Consider the following 20,352-nt stretch of genomic DNA (forward strand, 5'->3'; position numbering starts at 1 on the left):
AAGACCCTAAAATAGAACCCAATGAAAATCCTTGTACAGATTTAATTTCCAAGTTCACCCAATGAGGGCTAAAAGATAAATCCCAATCCTTTAACCAACATATCAAATATCGGATATTGACTGCCCATTAATAAAATCTAAAATTAGGCAATGCCAATCCACCTTCCTTTCTTGCCTTCTGTAAATATTTTTTACCTAATCTAGGATTTTCATTCTGCCATATATATGAGGAAATTTTTGAATCAACATTAGCAAAAAAAGATTTCGGAATAAAAATTGGTACTGCTTGAAATATATATAAAAACTTGGGTAAAATAATCATCTTAATAGCATTAATCCGACCTATCAGAGATAAAGATAATGGTGACCATTTAGTGAATAAACATTTAATCTGATCAATTAAGGGTTAAAAAATTAACCTTAAATAAGTCCTTATAATTTTTTGTGATTTTAATCCCTAAGTATATAAAAGAGTCATTAACTAACTTAAAAGGTAAATTTCCATAAATTGGAACCTGTCTATTTAAAGGAAACTATTCACTCTTATTAAGATTTAATTTATACCCGGAAAAATTACTAAATTGAGCCAACAATGATATAACTGCAGGATTACTCAGGATCAGTAATAAATAATAATAAATCATCTGCATATAATGATAACTTATGTATATCCGTCCCACGAGTAATGCCAAAAATGTTCCGTGATTCTCTAATAGCAATTGGCAAGGGATCTAAAGCAATATCAAATAATAATGGACTAAGAGGACAGCCTTGTCTAGTACCCCGAAATAAACAAAAAAAGGGAGATCTTTGATTGTTAGTAAAAAGTGAGGTTACTGGAGTATGATATATCAGTTTAATCCAGGAAATGAATGTCTGACTAAAATTAAACTTCTCAAGCACAGTAAGTAAGTATGGCCATTCAACTCTATCAAATGCTTTCTCCGCATCTAATGAAATGACACATTCTGAGGTGCTATGTGAAGGAGTATAAACAATATTCAATAATCTCCTAACATTGAAAAAAGAATAGCGATTTTTAATAAAACCAGTTTGATCTTCCAAGATAATTTGAGGTAATACCTTCTCCAGCCTGGATGCCAGTAACTTGGAAAAGATCTTGGCATCTACATTCAATAAGGATATTGGTCTATAGGATGCACAGTCAGTAGGGTCTTTATCTTTCTTCATTATTAAAGAAATGGAAGCTCTATGAAAAGGTTGTGGCAGATTACCCAATCTAATTGCTTCTTCAAAAACCCTGCATAACCAAGGAGAAAGAGTAGAGGAAAAATATTTTTAAAATTCTACTGTATACCCATCTGGACCTAGTGCTTTCCCAGAATTCATAGAGGAAATAACCCCTTTAATTTCTGCATCCGTAATAGGAGTTTCTAATATTGAAAGATCATCTGATGATAATTTTGGAAAATTCAATTTCCCAAGAAAATCATACATTATAAAAATATTTATTTATTAAATTTTAGAAATTACGAAGAATAAATGTAATAGTAAAAAAGTAAGAAAGATAATATTAACCCTCCCCCCTCCCCTTAACCCTTACCTAAAGAAAGAAAAAAGAAAGAAAAGAAAGATTGCCTGGATATCGGAGGATCCCCACATGCTCCATGGAGTTCAAAATAATTTTTGATATTTATTTTTTACTTTCCCCAATTACTATAATTTTATCTTCAAAGGACCTATGTATTTAATCCTATCTTTTGTAAGTATGGAGCCAAATTTTCAAAAATATATCATATTCATTTCTTAAATTATACGTAATTTTTTCAAATGGAATACAACTATGTATTTCATTATTCCAACGATCCATAGTTAAATATAAATCAGATTTCCAACTAACTGCAATAACTTTTTGGCAACTGCCAATGCAATTTTTAAAAAATTTTTCTAATATTTGTTCAATTTAAGTTTCAGTATTGTCTCTTCAATGTCTCCTAGTAAAAATAATAGTGGACTATGTGGAAGTTGTACTCCAGTAATTTGTTCCAATAAAAGTCCTAAATTTATCCAAAATGGTTGAATTTTAAAACAAGACCAAGTAGAATGTAAAAAGGTACCAATTTCTTGATTACATCAAAAACATTGGTCAGACATATTTGAATTTAATCTATTTATTTTCTGTGGTGTTATATATTATTGATGTAAAAAATTATACTGTATTAATCTAAGTTGAACATTTATTGTATTTCTCATACTATCAAAACATAATCTTGACCAATTTTTCCTATCAATTTTAACATTCAAATCAGATTCCCATTTTTGTCTTGATTTATGAATTCCTAATTTAATTATTTGCTTTTGAATCAAATTATACATACAAGATGTAAATTTTTTAATTCTTCCTTTCTGAATCAATATTTCTATTTCACTAGGTTTTGGCATCAACATTGTTTGTCCCAGCTTTTCTCGTAAATAGGCTCTTAATTGAAAATAACAGAAAAGAGTGTTATTTGATATTTTATATTTATTTTTTAATTGATCAAACAACATCAATATACCTTCGAAACAATCACCTATATATTTAATCCCCTTTTGGAACCAATTATGTAAAAATTTATTGTCCATTGTAAAAGGAATAAGCCTATTTTGGATTAAAGTTCTTTTTGCTAATAAAGATTTCGTTATCTCATCATCTATTTTTACCTTATTCCATAAATCAATCGAGTGTTTTAATATAGGAGATTCTTTTTTTTCCCGTATCCATTTGGATTCCCATTTATATATAAAATCTTCTGGTATATTTTCTCCTATCTTATTCAATTCTATTTTAATCCATGCCGATTTTTCTTCATCGAAAAAAGACGCAATAAATCTAAGTTGATTTGCTTTATAATAATTCTTAAAATTTTATCCCAATTTACTTTATAGCCTGACACTTTCCCATATTCTTCCAATCTAAAAGATAATCTTTGCAACGCTTGCAATGGATTTGTTAAATAAATCAAAACATCATCAGCAAATAAATTAATCTTATATTCTTCTTGATTAACTTTAAAGCCCCCAATATCTGAATCTGTTCTAATTAATTCTGCTAATGGTTCTATTGCCAATACAAATAAAGCAGGTGATAATGGGCAGCCTTGTTTAGTTGACCTCATTAAGCAAAATGGTGTTGAAATCTGACCATTTAGCTTGAGGATTAGTATTCAAAGTTTTAATCCATTGTATAAAAGATTTTCCTAACTCATATTTTTCCAATATCTTAAATAAAAAATCCCATTCCAATCTATCAAATACTTTTACTGCATCTAAAGCAACTGCCACACTCATTTCCTCTCTTTTTTGTGCCAGATGAATAATACTAAGTAACCGAGTTGTATTATCCATTGATTGTCTATTTTTAATAAAACCTGTTTGATCCATATGTATTAATTTTGGTAAATATTTAGATATTCTATTAGATAAAATTTTTGCTAGTATTTTATAATCTGTATTCAACAAAGAAATAGGCCTGTATGATGTTGGTTTTAAAGGGTCTCTATCATTTTTTTTGGCAATACAGTTATGACCGCTGTTAAAAAAGATTGCGGAAGTTTATGCATTCTTTCCACTTGGTATATTAATTCCATAAAAGGAGGAATTAAAAAATCTTTAAATTTTTTATAAAACTCAGGAGGAAAACCATCTTCTCCTGGGGATTTATTACTCTGAAGTGATCCTAAAGCTTCTTCAACCTCTTTTAATGTAAAGGGCATATCTAATCCTTTCTGTTCTTCCAAATTTAATTTTGGAAGGGTTATTTGTGATAAAAATTTATCTATCTCAGCAGTCTTATTTTGCGATTCTGATTTACATAGTTCAGTATAAACATTTTTGAAAGTTTCATTAATTTCTAAAGGCTTATAAGTAACCTTATTTACACTTGTTCTAATTGCATTTATTGTTTTAGAAACCTGTTCTTTCAACTGCCAAGCAAGAATTTTATGCGATCTTTCACCTAATTCATAATATTTAGTTCTCATAATTACTTTTTCTGTACGATATGTATGGAGTGTATTATATTGTAGTTTTTTATTAACAAGTTGTCTTGGTTTTTCTTCTGTCATGTATCTTTAAGATTCTTTTTCTAACTTTATGATATCTTTTGCCAATTGATCTATTTCAGCTACATATTCCTTTTTAATTTTAGATGTATAACTTATAATCTGACCCCTTAAATATGCTTTCATCGCTTCCCATAATACAATTTTATCCTCAACTGAATGTAGATTTGTATCCAAAAAAAATGAATTTGTTTTTTCATAAAATCACAAAAATCTTGACGTTTTAATAGAGTTGAATTAAATCTCCATCTATAAATCGATTCCTCCTTATCCATCATTATCATTGTCATTATCAAGGGGGAATGATCTGACAATATTCTTGCTTTGTATTCCACACTTTTCACTCTATCTTGAATATTTTTTGATAATAAAAAAAAATCAATCCTTGAGTAAGTTTTATGTCTGTTTGAATAAAATGAGTAATCTCTTTCTCTTGGATTAATTTTTCTCCATATATCAATCAGATTTAAATCTTTCATTAAAGATAAAGTTAGTTTTGTTACTTTTGATTGTATAGCACCTTTAGTTGCTCTATCCAGAACTGGATCTAAACAACAATTAAAATCTCCACCTATTAATATTTTATCATGTGCATCAGCCAAGTTCAAAAAACTTCTCGTATAAATTTTGCATCATTTTCATTTGGTGCATAAATTGATTTTAATTGATTTTCAATCGAAGATGTAAGTAATAAACTATATTCCATTTGAAGTTCAACCCTTTGTTTGTAAAGCTCCTTTCTAGGAGCATTTGAATATTTCTTGTCAATCTCTTTAATTTTATCAACCAATAAAAGAGTTTCCTTCTTAATGCGTTTTCTCAAACCAATGGAATAGGAGATAATCTGTCCACGTATATATGCCTTAAAAGTGTCCCAAAGTGTTCCGCAAGAAATATCATCCGTGGAATTAGTTGAAAAGAAGAAATCGATCTGTTCCTTCATAAATTTAATGAAATCCGGATCTTGCAGTACGGTAGAATCAAATCGCCATTGTCTAGCACTAGAAGCTGTATCCATAAATTTAATAGAAATTTTTAATGCTGCATGGTCAGAGATGGCTATAATATCATAATTACAACCAATTACCGATGGAATAAAACAAGAGTTAATAAAAAATAATCAATTCTCGAGTGAGAATGATAAACATGTGAGAAAAATGAAAACTCTTTGTCCTTAGAATGCCGAAATCTCCAAATATCAAAAATTCCATTATCAGTCAAAAAATAATTAATATGTGGCCGACTTATTAGGTAAAGTCTGAGTAGATATAGATCTGTCCAACAAAGGATTTAAACAACAATTAAAGTCACCACCCATTATTAACCTATATTCATTTAGATTAGGTAGGGAAGTAAATAAGGACTTAAAAAAATCGGGATAATCCACATTTGGAGCATAAACATTAACCATAACAACCTTTTTGTTAAAAAGTAATCCAGTAATTAACAAAAATCTGCCATTCGGATCCGAAATAATATCGTGTTGGACAAATGCAATAGAGGCGTCAATAGAAATTGAAACTCCCTTTACTTTAGCATTCGAATGGTACTGTTGATCCCTCCAAAACCTAAAAAACACGATGATTGTCCTCTTTCCTCACATGAGTTTCTTGTACAAAAATAATATGTGCATTCAGTCTTTGGAATACTTTGAAAATCTTTTTCCGTTTAATCAGATGGTTTAAGCCATTAGACAAAATTAATGGTCTGAGCCATATTTCTGAAATCAACCCTATGGTATATAAAGGGTTAACCAAATTATGAACTCATGCACCCGGAAGAGGAAAAAAAATAAGGGGCGGACCCGGAAGTGATGACATCGCGGACATTTTAATAGTTTAAAATCAGCCCAAATGAAAAAACTGAAAAAAAAACTGATAAAAAGAACAATGGATTTAGAAAAAAAATCCACCCCCCACCCAAGAAGAGAAAGCCCCTCCCAAGCCAGGAGAAGGCTGGGAAGAAAGAGGAATTAAACTAAATCTACGCCAATATCAGCAGAAGGCAACTCCATATATAAAGGAAAAAAAAGATTCACCCAAACTCCAAAAAAAATAATGATCGCTACAGTAAAACAAACTTCTTAATATAATTGCTAGTAAAAAAAACAAAAAGAATATAATCACTAGTAACTTATAAATCAGGTTAAAACCCAAACAAACCAAAAAAATTTAAACTGTGATAAGGAGTGCATTATAGGAAGAAGACGAGAAAAAAATGGCAAAATCAAAAAAAAAGCAAAAAATATTTTACAGAAGAAACCGCCATCTTAGTAAAAAAAATTCACCTTCGAAGGATTAATAATAATGACCAAAGATAAAGTACAGTGGTTAAAGTAAGTAAAATAAAAAGATTAGCACATCGAAAAAAAAACTTTAATTAGAATATAAAATATAGAGTAAACCTACACCAATAGCCGGAAACAAAATCTGGTTTCGGAAACAAAAACTGTTTTGTAATGATCAAAATCACTCATTTATTAAAAACAAGAGTCAAACAGTAGAATAATGCTCATCCAGAAAGCTTTGAGCTTCAGATGTGGAGAGAAAAACATGCCGTGGTGCATTCGGAGGCGAGATTCTGAGCTTCCCAGGGTATAAGAGTGCAGGTTTTAGATTTTTCTCATAACATTTGGACATCAGAGGTTTAAAAAGCCTTGCCTTTATTACTTCTGGGCTAAAATCCTTCACTAATCGAAAATCGAATTCTTGGAATTTGACCATCCCTAAACGCCGAGCCACACGAATAAGTTGCTCTTTGACATGCACATAGTGAAATCGGACAATTACAACCAGTGGTTTAGATGCAGAACTTGGTGATCGGCGCATAATTCTGTGGGCGCGATCAAGTAATGGAGGACTGTCTGGGAATACAGAAGGAAACACATCCTTTAAAAGTTGAGCAAAATACTTCGAGGGGTCCCCTTGTTCAATACCTTCCGGGAGACCAAGTACGCGTAAGTTCTGTCTTCTGGACCGATTTTCAAAGTCAACGCTCTTGGCTTTAAGTGTTTCCACCTGTTTAATAGTCGAAGATAATTTCTGCTCCAGTTTTTCGATGATCAAGTCTCGCTTCCGAGCGTCCTCTTGCAAAGTTGCGATTAGAGCTTGCTGCTGGTTAACTACTGAATCAGTTTTATCCATATAATCCTGAAAAGCCTTTATATCTTGTTTGAAAATTTGTGGTTCTTCAAATTTTTCATTTAAAAGCTCCAATAACATTTCATAAGTCAATTCAGTGCGCTTAGGATCGGTCTTCTTTTTCCTTCCGTTCCCGTTGGAATCTTTCCCGGGTTCTCGCCCTTTAGATCTCAAAGCCATTTCTGTACTCACTTCTTCAAAATTCACAATAGACTCTTAAAGATAAGTCCAAAAAAGTAGCAAGAACCTTTTGGTGTAGGTAAAATTAAGTTAAATAAGGGTGATCATAGGTTAAAAAAAGGTAAAGGTTATAGAGCGAATCTGAAACAGTGCTCACTCCATGAGCGTCTCCTGCTGACCCCCCCAGTCTGCTCATTCCAGGTAATGTCATGGAGTTTTGTGATGGTAGAGGCTGGAGAGAAGCCAAGATCTATTTTGCACAATGCTGGGCATCATCATTGTTGAGACTGAGGATATTCTTGGAATCTCTTCTTCTGTTAGGTGTTTTAACGGTTGGTCATCAATCATAATTAGAGATGGCTGGATAAAGCTTCAGTCCAATCCAATGATTATTTTTCCTTTTTTATATGTTGTACTGTTCACTTGGTTGACACTTTCATCAGTTTTACATATGACTGGTGCTATACCCAGAATTCCCTTCTGCTCCCTTCAATGGGCCAAACACGTGAAATTACTATCTAACACTTTCTTGTTGATCATCAGTTAACGCGAAGAATGTAAAAAAAATTAATATGACAAAATTTAAAATAAAAATTGCCAGACTTGTTCTTCATACAGATTCCTGATCTCAAGAAATGACTGCCATTAACACAAATTAATTTTGCTTTCAGTTATCATTATACTGGACATTGGTACCTCCAAGAGGACGACAAATTTGTCATAGCTTGGAGGCTTGCATACCTCAATGACTCGGACAGCTATGCTGACTGGAGTCAGAGCTTTATGCTTTGGCTCTTGGAAGGGTCATCTATGCTAAACAGGTCAAAGTGTAAAGAAACGACTAAGAGTGGTCCACCGGTCATCCAGGTTCAGGGGTTCAACTCAGGCTAACAACCCTGACTGGGCAAACAAAACTGTTACTGAAACAGCAATGAAGACTCTTTCTACATCTGAGTGTTTCAATACTTCTGAGTCTCCACCAGGGCCTTGCATGACTGACAGTAGTGGAAACCCAGAGGAAGCTACTGATATGATAAATGAAGCCCTGAACACTGCCAGAGATGGCAGACATTCATTGCTGTCCTAAACATCAGCAGCATTACAAGCAGTAGTAAGGACACTGGTATATTGTCTTACGATTTCAATGAACCAATGAAAAAGACAGTGACATACAAAAAAATACTCAGAGAAATTATTAAGGGGAAAAAGGCAGTACTGTGACACAAGAAACATCAATCTTAGTATTATCCTGAGAAAAAAGCTAATAGTTCTATTAGCATACACTTCCCCACAATAGAGATTTCTTTATTTTATAGGCTCCAAGGGGAAAATCTGATCTTTGAGATTTAACCCGTCTATAAAAGAAAATACCATAAAAATGTAATGAACTTATTATATATCCAAATACCACCATCATCCAGTAAACTACAGTATAAAGTAGCTCATACCTGAAAAAGCTCCTTAAAAGATGGGTGTACTGTGGGATTAGGGACAAATGGCAGTGCATAAAAGGGCAAAAACTCTGTTGTCTGACTTAATGCTGCACCTCTAGTTTCCAGGTATGTTTTGAAATGAGAAGTTCTTTCTTCCAAATCATCTTTGTCCTGTTGAAAAGATATTAGCATTAACAAAAGGAGGTTCAATTAACATTACTTCAATTTAGTAAACACACTTTATTTAACTCCGACTTATGTGACTCTTGAGATGCTGTCAGATGTCTTCCATTCAATCAACCATTGCTACACTTTTTACCAAATTTTCTTTTACAGGATGAGAAACATATATTTTAAATAATTATGTTAATTTCTTGTAGCTAACCACTTTTATCAATTTTTATGCTTCATTCCACTACTGCATATTTGAGTAATATGTATATCAATCTGATAAATAGTGTTCATCTAAATTAATAGTCTGCAGAAGTGGCGGTGTCTGCTTCTCATAAAAGAAATGATAAAGAATGAACAATTATGTATTATGACTGTAAGTTAAGAGGAAATTTTCAATAAAAAACAGAAAGTGCTTAAAAAAGGCTCAGCAGGTCAGGCCATTTCATTAGAACTGTAATGAGATAAAAGCAGTTTGTAAATCTGCAAAGAATGTGGGGATGGGGCATGCCTATCATAAGGTAAAATGAGGGTGACCATGGGGAATAAGCTATAAAACAGGGTTATCTGTTTAATAAGTGAATGGGTACAGTCAGAAGATGAAGACATAGAATAAAGAATGTGTAAGTTGGATAATACAGAGCAGAAGAACAAGCCTTGCAGATCAGGTTGGGCATGATCTCCACTCCAAGAACATTTTCAGTCTTGGCAATGGTACTCCATTTACAGCATAACAGTCAGCTAGGTACCACAGAAGTTCCATCTCAAACACAACATTATTAAGTGCTGAGATAGTTTTGAACTGCATGTTTTACCTGTACTTGTCTATCAATTTTTTTTGTGATTTTACAAATACAGAAAAAAATCAAAAATATATTCTTTTACAATTCATCACTTTCATCTTCTATAGCAGCAACTTTACATCAACCAAGGCAATGTGACTGCTTGTTACTGAAAGGTACAATGTAATACAACTTTAAAATGTATGTTATGTTCTTATAGAGCTAAAAAACTGCTTAAAAAACGTTCACCACCATTATATTAAGTTCCCTGCTATCACATGATCAGATGCCTCTCAAACTCAAATCTAAATACAGGATTTTTCAGATTCTGTAAACTTCATTTCCAGAAGTTAAGCCGTGCTAGCAAATTTGAAAACATTACAAACAATGCAACCAGTTAAATACCCCAAAAAGAGCTTGCAAACTGAATTTAAATACGGACCCCAATACTAAAAAAGTTTTTTTTAATATATGCTTCCTTGTTGAAATGGGTATAGGAAGAATTATGATAATGGAGGATATTTGTTGCAAAGTAGTGAAAGCATGGACAGTACAAACAGAACAAAACCAGATCCAGTGGGTTAATGGAGAAGATGGATGGTGATCATGCTTTTCTGTCTATGTCATGTGTTGCAATAAGCAAGGCTGTGGATTAGGTTACCTAGCCATGCCTATAAGTTAGGTTGCACTAATAGTGAGTGAAACGTTGAGCTCATCACAGATGTGTAACTGGTAGAAAATGCAGTAAGTCCAATATTGATGTCAATTTGGACATGAAATGTTAACTGTTTTTCTTTCCAAAGATGCTGCTGGACCAGCTGAGAGTTCCCACCGTTTTGTTTGTTGTTGTTTTTTTTTTCAGATTTTGTGCACTTGATTTTTTATTCGGATTTTCACCAAGATCCCTTCAGACAGGGAATGAAGAATAGAATAGGTTATTGCAGATAAAGTGCTGCATCTCTATTAAAATGACTTAACTAGAGATACAGTGAATTGGAAAGCAAATGTCTATGCCATTGCAGCCAGAATGACATTGGAACTGGTTTTGGGATTCAGAATGCACAACCATTCCTTAATATTATATAAGATGGACAGGAAAGGAATGGAGGGTTATGGGCTGAGTGCAGGTCGGTGGGACTAGGTGAGAATAAGCGTTTGGCACGGACTAGAAGGGCCGAGATGGACTGGTTCCATGCTGTAATTGTTATATAGTTATATGAATTAACTTGACATAAGGTAGGACATAGATAGAGATGGAGTGATAATGGGGGAAATCAGGAGGATATTAAGGTGAATCGTCAACTTAACCAACAAACACTGTTATCTTGTAATGTTTTAGCATTGTAATTTTTTAAAAAACTGTTAAATCCAATTTTCTCATACCCTCATCATTACAAGCACAACATTATGATAGTTTTCTATGTAATCAGCAGTCCACTGAATTCTCACCAAAGCAATCATTTCCTTTGGTTACCCTACGTGGCAAGTTAAACCAACCTCAAAACAGTAACAACTGAACCCAAGACCTTTGTTTGTTATGACATGCCTTGAACAACTAGACCGTTCCTACCATATTTAACATTTACAAATAAAATCAAGAAAGTTACCTTGAATTTTTCATTGATAATGTGAAACTATTAAAAATACAAAGATAAATCAGCACCATCTGCTGGATAAATTTTGTTACCTCAACACAGCCCATTGCTGACAATGAAATATCTACTTGCTTTGGTATTAAGATACAAATGCCCTATATGTGGCAAATGTCAACCATATTGATTGTCTATTGACAAATAAAGAGCAATACATCATAGAAATAACATGTGAAGACACATATTTTTCAATTTTGAGCAGGTGATTTAAGTACATGCTATAGGTACATTTTGAACTGGTAATTTAAGTCTGTGTGAAGAACTACTCAATTTGAGAGTTGCTTCTTAAAATGATCTTAATATTAAATACAAGAAAGTGAAGAATGTACAGATTAAATGCCCCCTTCACACTCGATACTTATTATTCTGGTCAAACATTAAGACTTTGTTTCTTGAAGTTTATTCTTTTGATTTAATCAATATCTATATGGTTGCTCTAACTGTTAAAATACAAAGCTTAAAAAAAGAAATTGTTCTCAAATAGCTTAATTAATGCTGAACAAAGTACTGTATTATCCAATAAAAAAGTTAGAGCTATTTCATTTTGTAACAATATTATAACCCTCCAAGCCTCTACAAAAGAAAGGTACAGGTAAATTTAAGTACAAAATTCAGCAAAATTTTGTAAAAATATATTTGTCACATGGAAATTAAGAAAATAATTCAGTATTTTTATTTAACTTACAGGTTTTCCACGAGTATTCTTCAAAGGATAAATGGCAAAATGAACATGAAGGTGAAACTCCAGCTTTCTAAGCAGCTGATTATTTTCTCCAGCATGAGGTGAAATGTACTGCTCCCAAAGTTTGAAGAATGCCTTTCTATTTCCTTCATCAAATGCTTCAAGTAAATTTTTCTGTTGAAAAATGGGATAACAAAGTTACTTGTCTGCTTTAAAAAGAAGTGGTATGAAGATAATGATTTCCAAAAGAAGTTGTTCTTGTACTTTGGGATCCCTTGATGTACAGGTGCACCACAGGGTGTGGGCTTAGTCCCCCCCCCCCACTCTGTTCACTTTATACTGTGTTGCTAAGTACAGCATCAATGCCATATTTAAATTGTGGGCCAAATCAAAGCTGATGACTAATCATCATGTAGAAAGGATATTGAGAATCTGGCTGAATGGTGCCACAACAACAACCTCTCACTCAATGTCATCAAAACCAAACAGCTGATTATTGACCACAGGTGAAGGAAACTGGAGGTCCACGAGCCAGTCCTCAATAAGGGAATCAGAGGCTGAGAGAGTCAGCAATTTTAAATTCCTCGGCATTATCATTTCAGAGGATCTGTCCTGGGTCCACCATATAACTGCCGTTACAAAGACATGGGAGGGTCTCTGCTTTCTTACAGGTTTATGCAGATGCAGCATGTTATCTACAACTTTGAGATGCACAGTGGAAAGTATTCTGACTGGTTGCATCATGGCCTGGTATGGAAACACCAATGCCCTTGAATGGAAAAGAAATACAAATGTAGTGGATACAGCACAGTCCATCACAGGTAAAGCCCTCCCCACCATTCAGCACATTTACATGGAGCACTGTCACAGGAAAGCAGCATCTACCATCAAGGAGCCCCACTATCCAGGTCATGCTCTCTTTTTGCTGCTGCCAACAGGAAGGACATATAGCAGCCTAGGGATCCACAACGCTAGCTTCAGGAACAGTTATTACCCGTCAACCATCAACTCTTGAACCAGAGGGGGCAAATTCACTCAGCTCAACATTGAACTGTTCCCACAACCTATGAACTCAATTCTCATGTTTTTGATATTTATTGCTTGCTTGCTTATTTATCTATCTATCTATTTAGTTAGTTAGTTAGTTCGTTTTTGTACGTGCACAGTTTGATGCCTTTTGCACATGGTTGCTTGTCTTTTTTGGTTATGTTCCAAGCCTACACTAGTGTCCGTCCCCCACTTTTCCTATGCTACATCAACGACTGCATTGGTGCTGCTTCCTGCACCTAAGTGGAGCTCATTGACTTAATCAAGTTCGCTTCCAACTTCCACCCTGTCCTCAAATTTACCTGGCATATTTCCGACACCTCCCTTCCCTTTCTTGATCTCTTTGACTCCGCTTCTTATTTACTGATTATAAACTCAAGGATTCTCACAGCAACTGGACTATACCTCTTCCCACCCTGTGACTTGTAAAATCACCATTCCCTTCTCTCAATTCCTCTCTCTCCACCACATCTGCTCTAAGGATTACATTCCAGAAAGATGTCCTCCTTTTTCAAACAAAGGGGCTTCCCCTTCTGCACCTTCAACACTGCTCTCAACCACATCTCTTCCATTTCACGCAAGTCTGCCCTCACCTCATCCTCCTGTCACCCTACCAATGATAGGGTTCTTCTTGTCCTCACCTACCACCCCACCAACCTCCACGCCCAGCATATAATTCTCTTTAACTTCTGACACCTCCAACAGGGTACCACCATCAAACATAGCTTTCCTTCCCACCCACTTTCTGCCTTCGGCAGGGATTGCTCCCTAAGTGACTCCCTTGTTCATTCGTACCTCCCCTCTGAACTCCCTCCTGCCACTTATCCTTACAAGCGGAACAAGTGCTATACCTGCCCATATACCTCCTCCCTCACTACTATTCAGGGCCCCAAACAGTCCTTCCAAGTGAGGCAACATTTCACCTGTAAGTCTGTTAGATCATATACTACGTCCAGTGCTCCCGGTGTGGCCTTCTGTATATCAGTGAGACGTGACATAGATTGGGAGACCGCTTCACTGAACACCTACACCAGAAGAAGCAGGATCTCCCAGTGGCCACCAACTTTAATTCCACTTCCCATTCCGATATGTCTATCCAAGACCTCCTCCACTGTCGCGATGAGGCCATACTCAGGTTGGAGGATCCGCACCTTAAATTCTGTCTGGGTCGCCACAAAGCTGATAGCATGAAACGTCTGGTAACGCTCCCCCCCCCCCCCACTATTCTCCATTCCATTTCCCTCTCTCACCTTATCTCCTTGCCTGCCCATCGCCTCCCTCTGGTGCTCCTCCCCCTTTTCTTTCTTCCATGGTCTTCTGTCCTCTCCTATTAGATTCCCCTTTTCCAGTCCTGTATCTCTTTCACCAATCAACTTCCCAGCTCTTTACTTCACCCCTACCCCTCCCAGTTTCACATATCACCTTGTGCTTCTCCCTCCCCTCCCCCCACCTTTTAATTCTACTCCTCATCTTTTTTTCTCCAGTCCTGCTGAAGGTTCTCGGCCTGAAATATCAATGGTACTCTTTTCCACAGATGCTGCCTGGACCGCTGAGTTCCTCCAGCATTTTGTGTGTGTTGGTTGTGTGTCTTTTCATTGACTCTATTATCTTTCTTTCCATTTACAGTGAATGACCATAAGAAAATGAATCTCAGGGTAGTATATGTTGCCATCTACACACTTTGATAATAAATTTTGAACTTTGAATTTGATTATCAGCTTATTTGTCATTCATTCTTGGAATATAGGCATCACTGGCAAAATCAGTATTTTTTCCTTATATCCAACTGACTTAAACAGCATGGTGAGTTACTTTCTTGAACTGCTACAAACATTCTGGTGAAAATATCCCCATAAAGTTATGGGTAGGATGTTCCAAAACTTGAGCCCAGTGATGATGGAAAAGGAATGTATTTCCAGAGTCAGAATTGAAGGGAAGTTTTCATATACCTGCTGCCTATGGATTTGGCAGATACTATCAAAGTAGACTTAGTAAGCAAATGTAATACAGTTGGCAGTTCGCATCAAGCAGATGAATATATAGGGCAGTGGATGGAATGAAAAATCAAACTGGCGGCTTTGTCATAGATGGTATCAAGCTTGAGTCATACTGGAGCCTCAGTTATCCATTTGATCACATTCTTGAAAAGTAAGGAGTGAGCCACTTAACATATTAGTGCAATACAGCATGAAATGGGCCCTTCAGCCCAACTGGTCCATGCCAACCACTGCTGGTTCCAGTTCCACACAACCCTCCTACCCATGTACCTATTCTAAGTGCCTCTTATGTATGGCAATTGGATCCATCTTGCCTACTTCCTCTGGCAGCTCATTCCAAGTACACACTACCCTATGTAAAGAGGTTACCTCTCAAGATTGTTTAATGTCATTTCCTGTACATGTATAAGGAGAACAAAATAATTGTTACTCTGGATCTGATGTAGCCCAAAAAAAACAATAACAAAAAAATACAATAAATAGAAATACATAAGACAACTTATATTAATAAATTGATTGTATGTCCTTAAAAGCGATGCTAGACTGCACTTAAGGTGACTGACAGAAAATAATCAAGTCAGGCTGATGTTAGTGGGTGTAGGTGTAGATCAGTCTGACTGCTGATCCTGGTTTGGATGCCTCGGGTTTCTTTTAAATCCCCAAACCTGGGGAAGACTTTGACTGTCCAAATTATCCATGCTCCGAATGATTTTATAAACTTATATGAGGTCACCCTTCTTTGTCCTACACTAAGGAACAAAGATCAGTGTGGCCAATTTCTCCCAGTCATTCAGGACCTATAGTCCAGGCAGGATCGTCATTAACTTTCTTTTGTACCCTCTCTAGCTTAGCAATGCCTTTCCTATAACAGAGTCTCAAAAACTGCAGGCAATACTCCAAGTGTGGCCTCACCAACAAATTATATAACTGCAACATAAAGTCTCTGTCCTGACTGATGACGGTCAACATGCTAACGGCTTTCATCACCCTCCTGCCTTCTTTCAGCAAACTGTGCACTTGTGCTCCAAGTTCCTCAGTTCTACCACACCTGTCAGTGCCCTGTCATTTACTGTTTAACTTCTATCCCCCCAGTTTGAATGTCCACAATGCATCAGCTCAACTTTTCTCAATTGAAATCCTCAGTTCATCTCCCTAATCAATCAAGATCTCTTTGCAATTATTTGCAACCTGCTTTACTATCAAAATTCAAAAAACATTAATTGTCAAAGTACGTATGCAGTATACAACCCTGAAAGTCGTCTTCCCCACAGACTGTCACGAAACAAAGAACCAAGGAGTTAACCCAATCAAAGTATCAAATCCCCCACACGCAAAATAAAAATCAAAGAGCAACAAAAAGAAATCAAAAACACAGAATTTAAAACAAAAAAGGTATATTTCAGTACAGTTCAACATGATTCTTTAATTTAATATAATCAGCAAACTTACTAATCATGCAATTTACATTCATATCCAAAACATTTACATGCTTAATAAATAACTGTGGTATCAACACTGATCCCTTGGGCACCCTACTCATCACAGGCCTCTATTTGGAGAACTGGATGTTAACCATCACCATCTGCTTCCAATCATTAAGACAATTCTGAATCTATCTCACTAGTTCACCCAAATCCCATGCAACCTAACATTTCAGATCAGTGTGCCATGCAGCCTGATAATGACATTGATTATGTCATTATCAATATACCTAAAAACATGTTTCATTATAAGATACTTATTGTAATACTGAATACATAAAATTTTTCCAAAATACCTCAGGATGTAATATTAACTGCAGTTCGTTTTACTTAAGCAAATCTCACTTAATGGTACAAAGAACACGTTTTACCTGAATGAGCAATGTCTTTGAATTTTGGCCAGCACTCACTGGTGATTTTGGGATGGTCTTTCCCTTGTTCTTGCATTCCTCATCAAACGCATTCACTGTTTCTTCAAAAGCTGCAAACTTTAAATACTGCATAGGAAACATAAACAGTTTAAGGTGTAGATTTATTAAAAGTGTCAACATTAAAATGATTAATGGTAAATGTTATTATTCTTGACAGCAAGAGAAGACAAAGTTATCTCAGGTTCAAAATGAGAATAGGATGAAAATTAAGATTTCACTTCTTTGAATTAGTGCATTCACCGGTGTCAATTTGTACTAAAAGTCTCCCTTTCCTCAAACCAGTTTCCCAATAATCAGGGATCATAGTTTTCTGTGGCAGGGCATTGTAATTAATTTTATTATATGATTAGGTTTTCTAACTTTTCTCATGTTAAGCGCCTAAAAGAGCAATATCTGAAACAGACACAACAAGTGAAATTAGTTATCTCAATTAACTGGAACAATAATTAAATTTACAGATTGTGAAATTAAAGTGAAAAATCTTGGAAATATAGAGCACAGAAATTTAATTCCTACTCAAGGTCAGAAAATAAAAAGGTTATAGGGGAACAAAAAATGACTAAGAATGAGAGGAGGAAAAATGTGGAAACATAATTATTTTTATTTCAAAATATTGCATTTTAAAGATATGAAACAACAGTTCTAATCTGTGGAAATGAGATACCAGGCTGTATTAGTTAAATTCCAGGAATCAAGGAGATTGCCCATCAGTAATTAAACTCATTCAACAGGTATATCAACTGACATGGCCAAGATTGAACTTTTTGTAATGTTTACTTCACAAGTGACAAGGACAGTGTAAATTTGACTTATTGTTAATAATTTAGGTTAGAAATCTTTTAACGTCCAAAATGGCAAACTCTTTCCAACCTACCTCCTTTATCAAACCATTTAGTTCAGCTTCATACGTCAAGTTGTCCCCCATGATCCATAAATTGTACTATCACCTCATAGTCAATCTATATTAAAACAAAAAAATACACATAAGGATATGAGATATATCTGGCAGATCAGATAAAGGAGAATCCTAGGTGATTTTATAAGTATATTAAGAGGAAAAGGGTTATTAGGGAGAGAATGGGTCCTTAAGGACTAGTATGCTCACCTACGTGTGGAGTCATAAGAAATGGATAAGGTTGTGAGTAAATGCATTTTATCTGTATTTACCATGGAGGTCATGAAGTTAGGGAAATCAGAGAAAAGACCATTTATTTCCTGAATAAAAACACAAAATGCTGGCAGAACTCAGCAGGCCAGACAGCATCTATGGGAGGAGGTAGTGACGATGTTTCGGGCTGAAACCCTTTGCATCACTGGAAGAGGCTTTGCAGTAGTGAATTCAAAGGCAACATGAGTGAATCAACAGATGCTGGAAATTCCTGAAACCTAATGCTATTATAAAAGACATTTATAAAGTCATGGGGCATAGGCAAAGTGGATGGACAGTGTTTTTCCATGGGCAGGGTAGCCTTAAGTGAGGCCAAAGGTTTATCGTGAGATCAGGAAGATGTAAAAGGGATTTAGTGTAGTGGTCATACAGAATGAGCTGCCAATCAAAGTGGTCAAAATAGATATCATTAGAACACAGAAAAGACATTTGGGCAGGATCACGTATAGTGAAGGTTTAGAGGGACATCGGCAAAAGAAATTAGTTCAATCAAGGTGGCACCTTGGTCAGCTTAAAATGCCTATTTCTGAGATGTATAACACAAAGAACAAAGGGAAGCTACTGTATTGCCACCAATCATGCACACCAGACTCTCTCACATCATTTCATATTCATTCTTTTGTTCCCCTTCTATTTCTATTGTTTAAAAGCCAGCAGATGAGTTTGGCAAAATTTATTACAGGTAAAAAAAATTTACAGTGTCAAGAAAAAGTATCTGTAGATCAGAATATTCCCCCCCCCCCACACACACACACACACACACACACACACAATTGACAAAAATGTAAAACAAATATCTTGCATGTTTGAAAACAAACTGCATATATCATACAATGAATACTGAAAGAATAACAAGTACCCATCTTCATATAACTGAGATACTGTTTTAATTTAAACAGGAAATAAAGGCAGTGCTTAATGTATAAAACAAATGCCCTAGAATGTAAGCCCATCACCATTGTTGTCCTATGCTTTTGTTTTGTTGGTCACTTGGCACTATGGGAGCGATGAAAATTAGATGAACTCTTTCCTTTGATATGCTCCTGTCTGCCAAAGCAAATTTGGTGGTGGGGGGGGGGGGCGATGGTGGGAGTTGAATATGACCATCTACCTCCTTTGTGGCTGAAAATTATGGAAGTGAATATAAACAGCAGCTGCTGCAAATCTTGAGCATTACACACAAAATGCTGGAGGAACTCAGCAGGTTAGGTAGCACCTATAAAGGGGGAAAACAGCCGACATTTCGGGCCGAGACCCTTCATCGGGACATAATCTGCCTTTCTTAAACGAGGATATCACCTTATTTGGTTTTATTTTGACTCATTTGGTGTTGGCATCATTGGCAAGGGAAAAGGATGGTCATTCTTGACCAGTGTAGGGAGGCTCACGCTGTGTTGTAGCACAGGAAGTTCACGGATTGTGATGCTGTAACATGGAATTTATTTTATTAATGCTTGTTTTTTTCAAAGCCGCACCTTTCTCAAGAGAGAACACGTCTTTATTTCTCCCAATACTACAGAAAAAAGTCAATTATAAAGCGCGAAAGAAGAACAAACGCATGCAAATCAAGAAAATCTCACGTTATTTAAAACTGATCTTTCCAGATAAACTGAATGAGGCGTTAGAAACATGCGGCCAAGCTAATCGGGCCCATCCTGTTTATAATTACCAATCCCCATTCAGCTCCAATGCAAAACAGCTATTTGGCCACCGTATGTTAAAGCACTTACAAATGAATAACTTGAGCTTTGCCACCGTGCAACGAAGCACCGTTACCGGCAGTCGGCCGTTCGCCGGAAACGGCTCCTTGGCAACGGTAAGCAAAACACACGGCAAACAACAACAACGCAACTCGTCGTGAAGTGTCGTAAAGCACCCGGACCTCCACCCGGCGCCAGGGTGGAGAAGGATGGCGGCAGGACTCGAGTGCAAAGGTTGCAGATACTTCACTCCCCAGCACTTGCGGAACCCGCTCCTGACTCCTCGGAGATTAAAAGCTCATGATTCCAGCATCTGCAGTCTCATGTAGCACCATGGCCCTAAAAAAAGTCTCGTTTTTACTGTGTACTGTACCAGCAGTTACTGTCGAAATGACAATAAAAAGTGATTTGACTCTTGTATCTC

At 35.7% G+C, this 20,352-nt stretch overlaps 1 protein-coding gene across 8 annotated transcripts in view; it reads right to left on the bottom strand.

Annotated features, from left to right (window-relative positions):
- Positions 1 to 20,066, bottom strand: part of LOC132378379 (lisH domain-containing protein ARMC9) — a 116,341-nt gene extending 96,275 nt beyond the window's left edge. For all 8 annotated transcript variants that reach the window (XM_059945298.1, XM_059945272.1, XM_059945305.1 and 5 more), the window contains exons 1-5: positions 19,959 to 20,066; positions 17,935 to 18,019; positions 17,001 to 17,126; positions 12,108 to 12,278; positions 8,833 to 8,988 (exon numbers count right to left, since the gene is read on the bottom strand). In XM_059945298.1, the coding sequence (XP_059801281.1) occupies positions 8,833 to 8,988; positions 12,108 to 12,278; positions 17,001 to 17,126; positions 17,935 to 17,985 (504 nt within the window). In that variant the 5' untranslated portion in view covers positions 17,986 to 18,019; positions 19,959 to 20,066. The remainder of the gene's footprint in view (positions 1 to 8,832; positions 8,989 to 12,107; positions 12,279 to 17,000; positions 17,127 to 17,934; positions 18,020 to 19,958) is intronic.
- Positions 20,067 to 20,352: the final 286 nt, after the last annotated feature.

This window comes from Hypanus sabinus, chromosome 2, assembly GCF_030144855.1.
Source record: "Hypanus sabinus isolate sHypSab1 chromosome 2, sHypSab1.hap1, whole genome shotgun sequence".
NCBI lineage: Eukaryota > Metazoa > Chordata > Chondrichthyes > Myliobatiformes > Dasyatidae > Hypanus > Hypanus sabinus.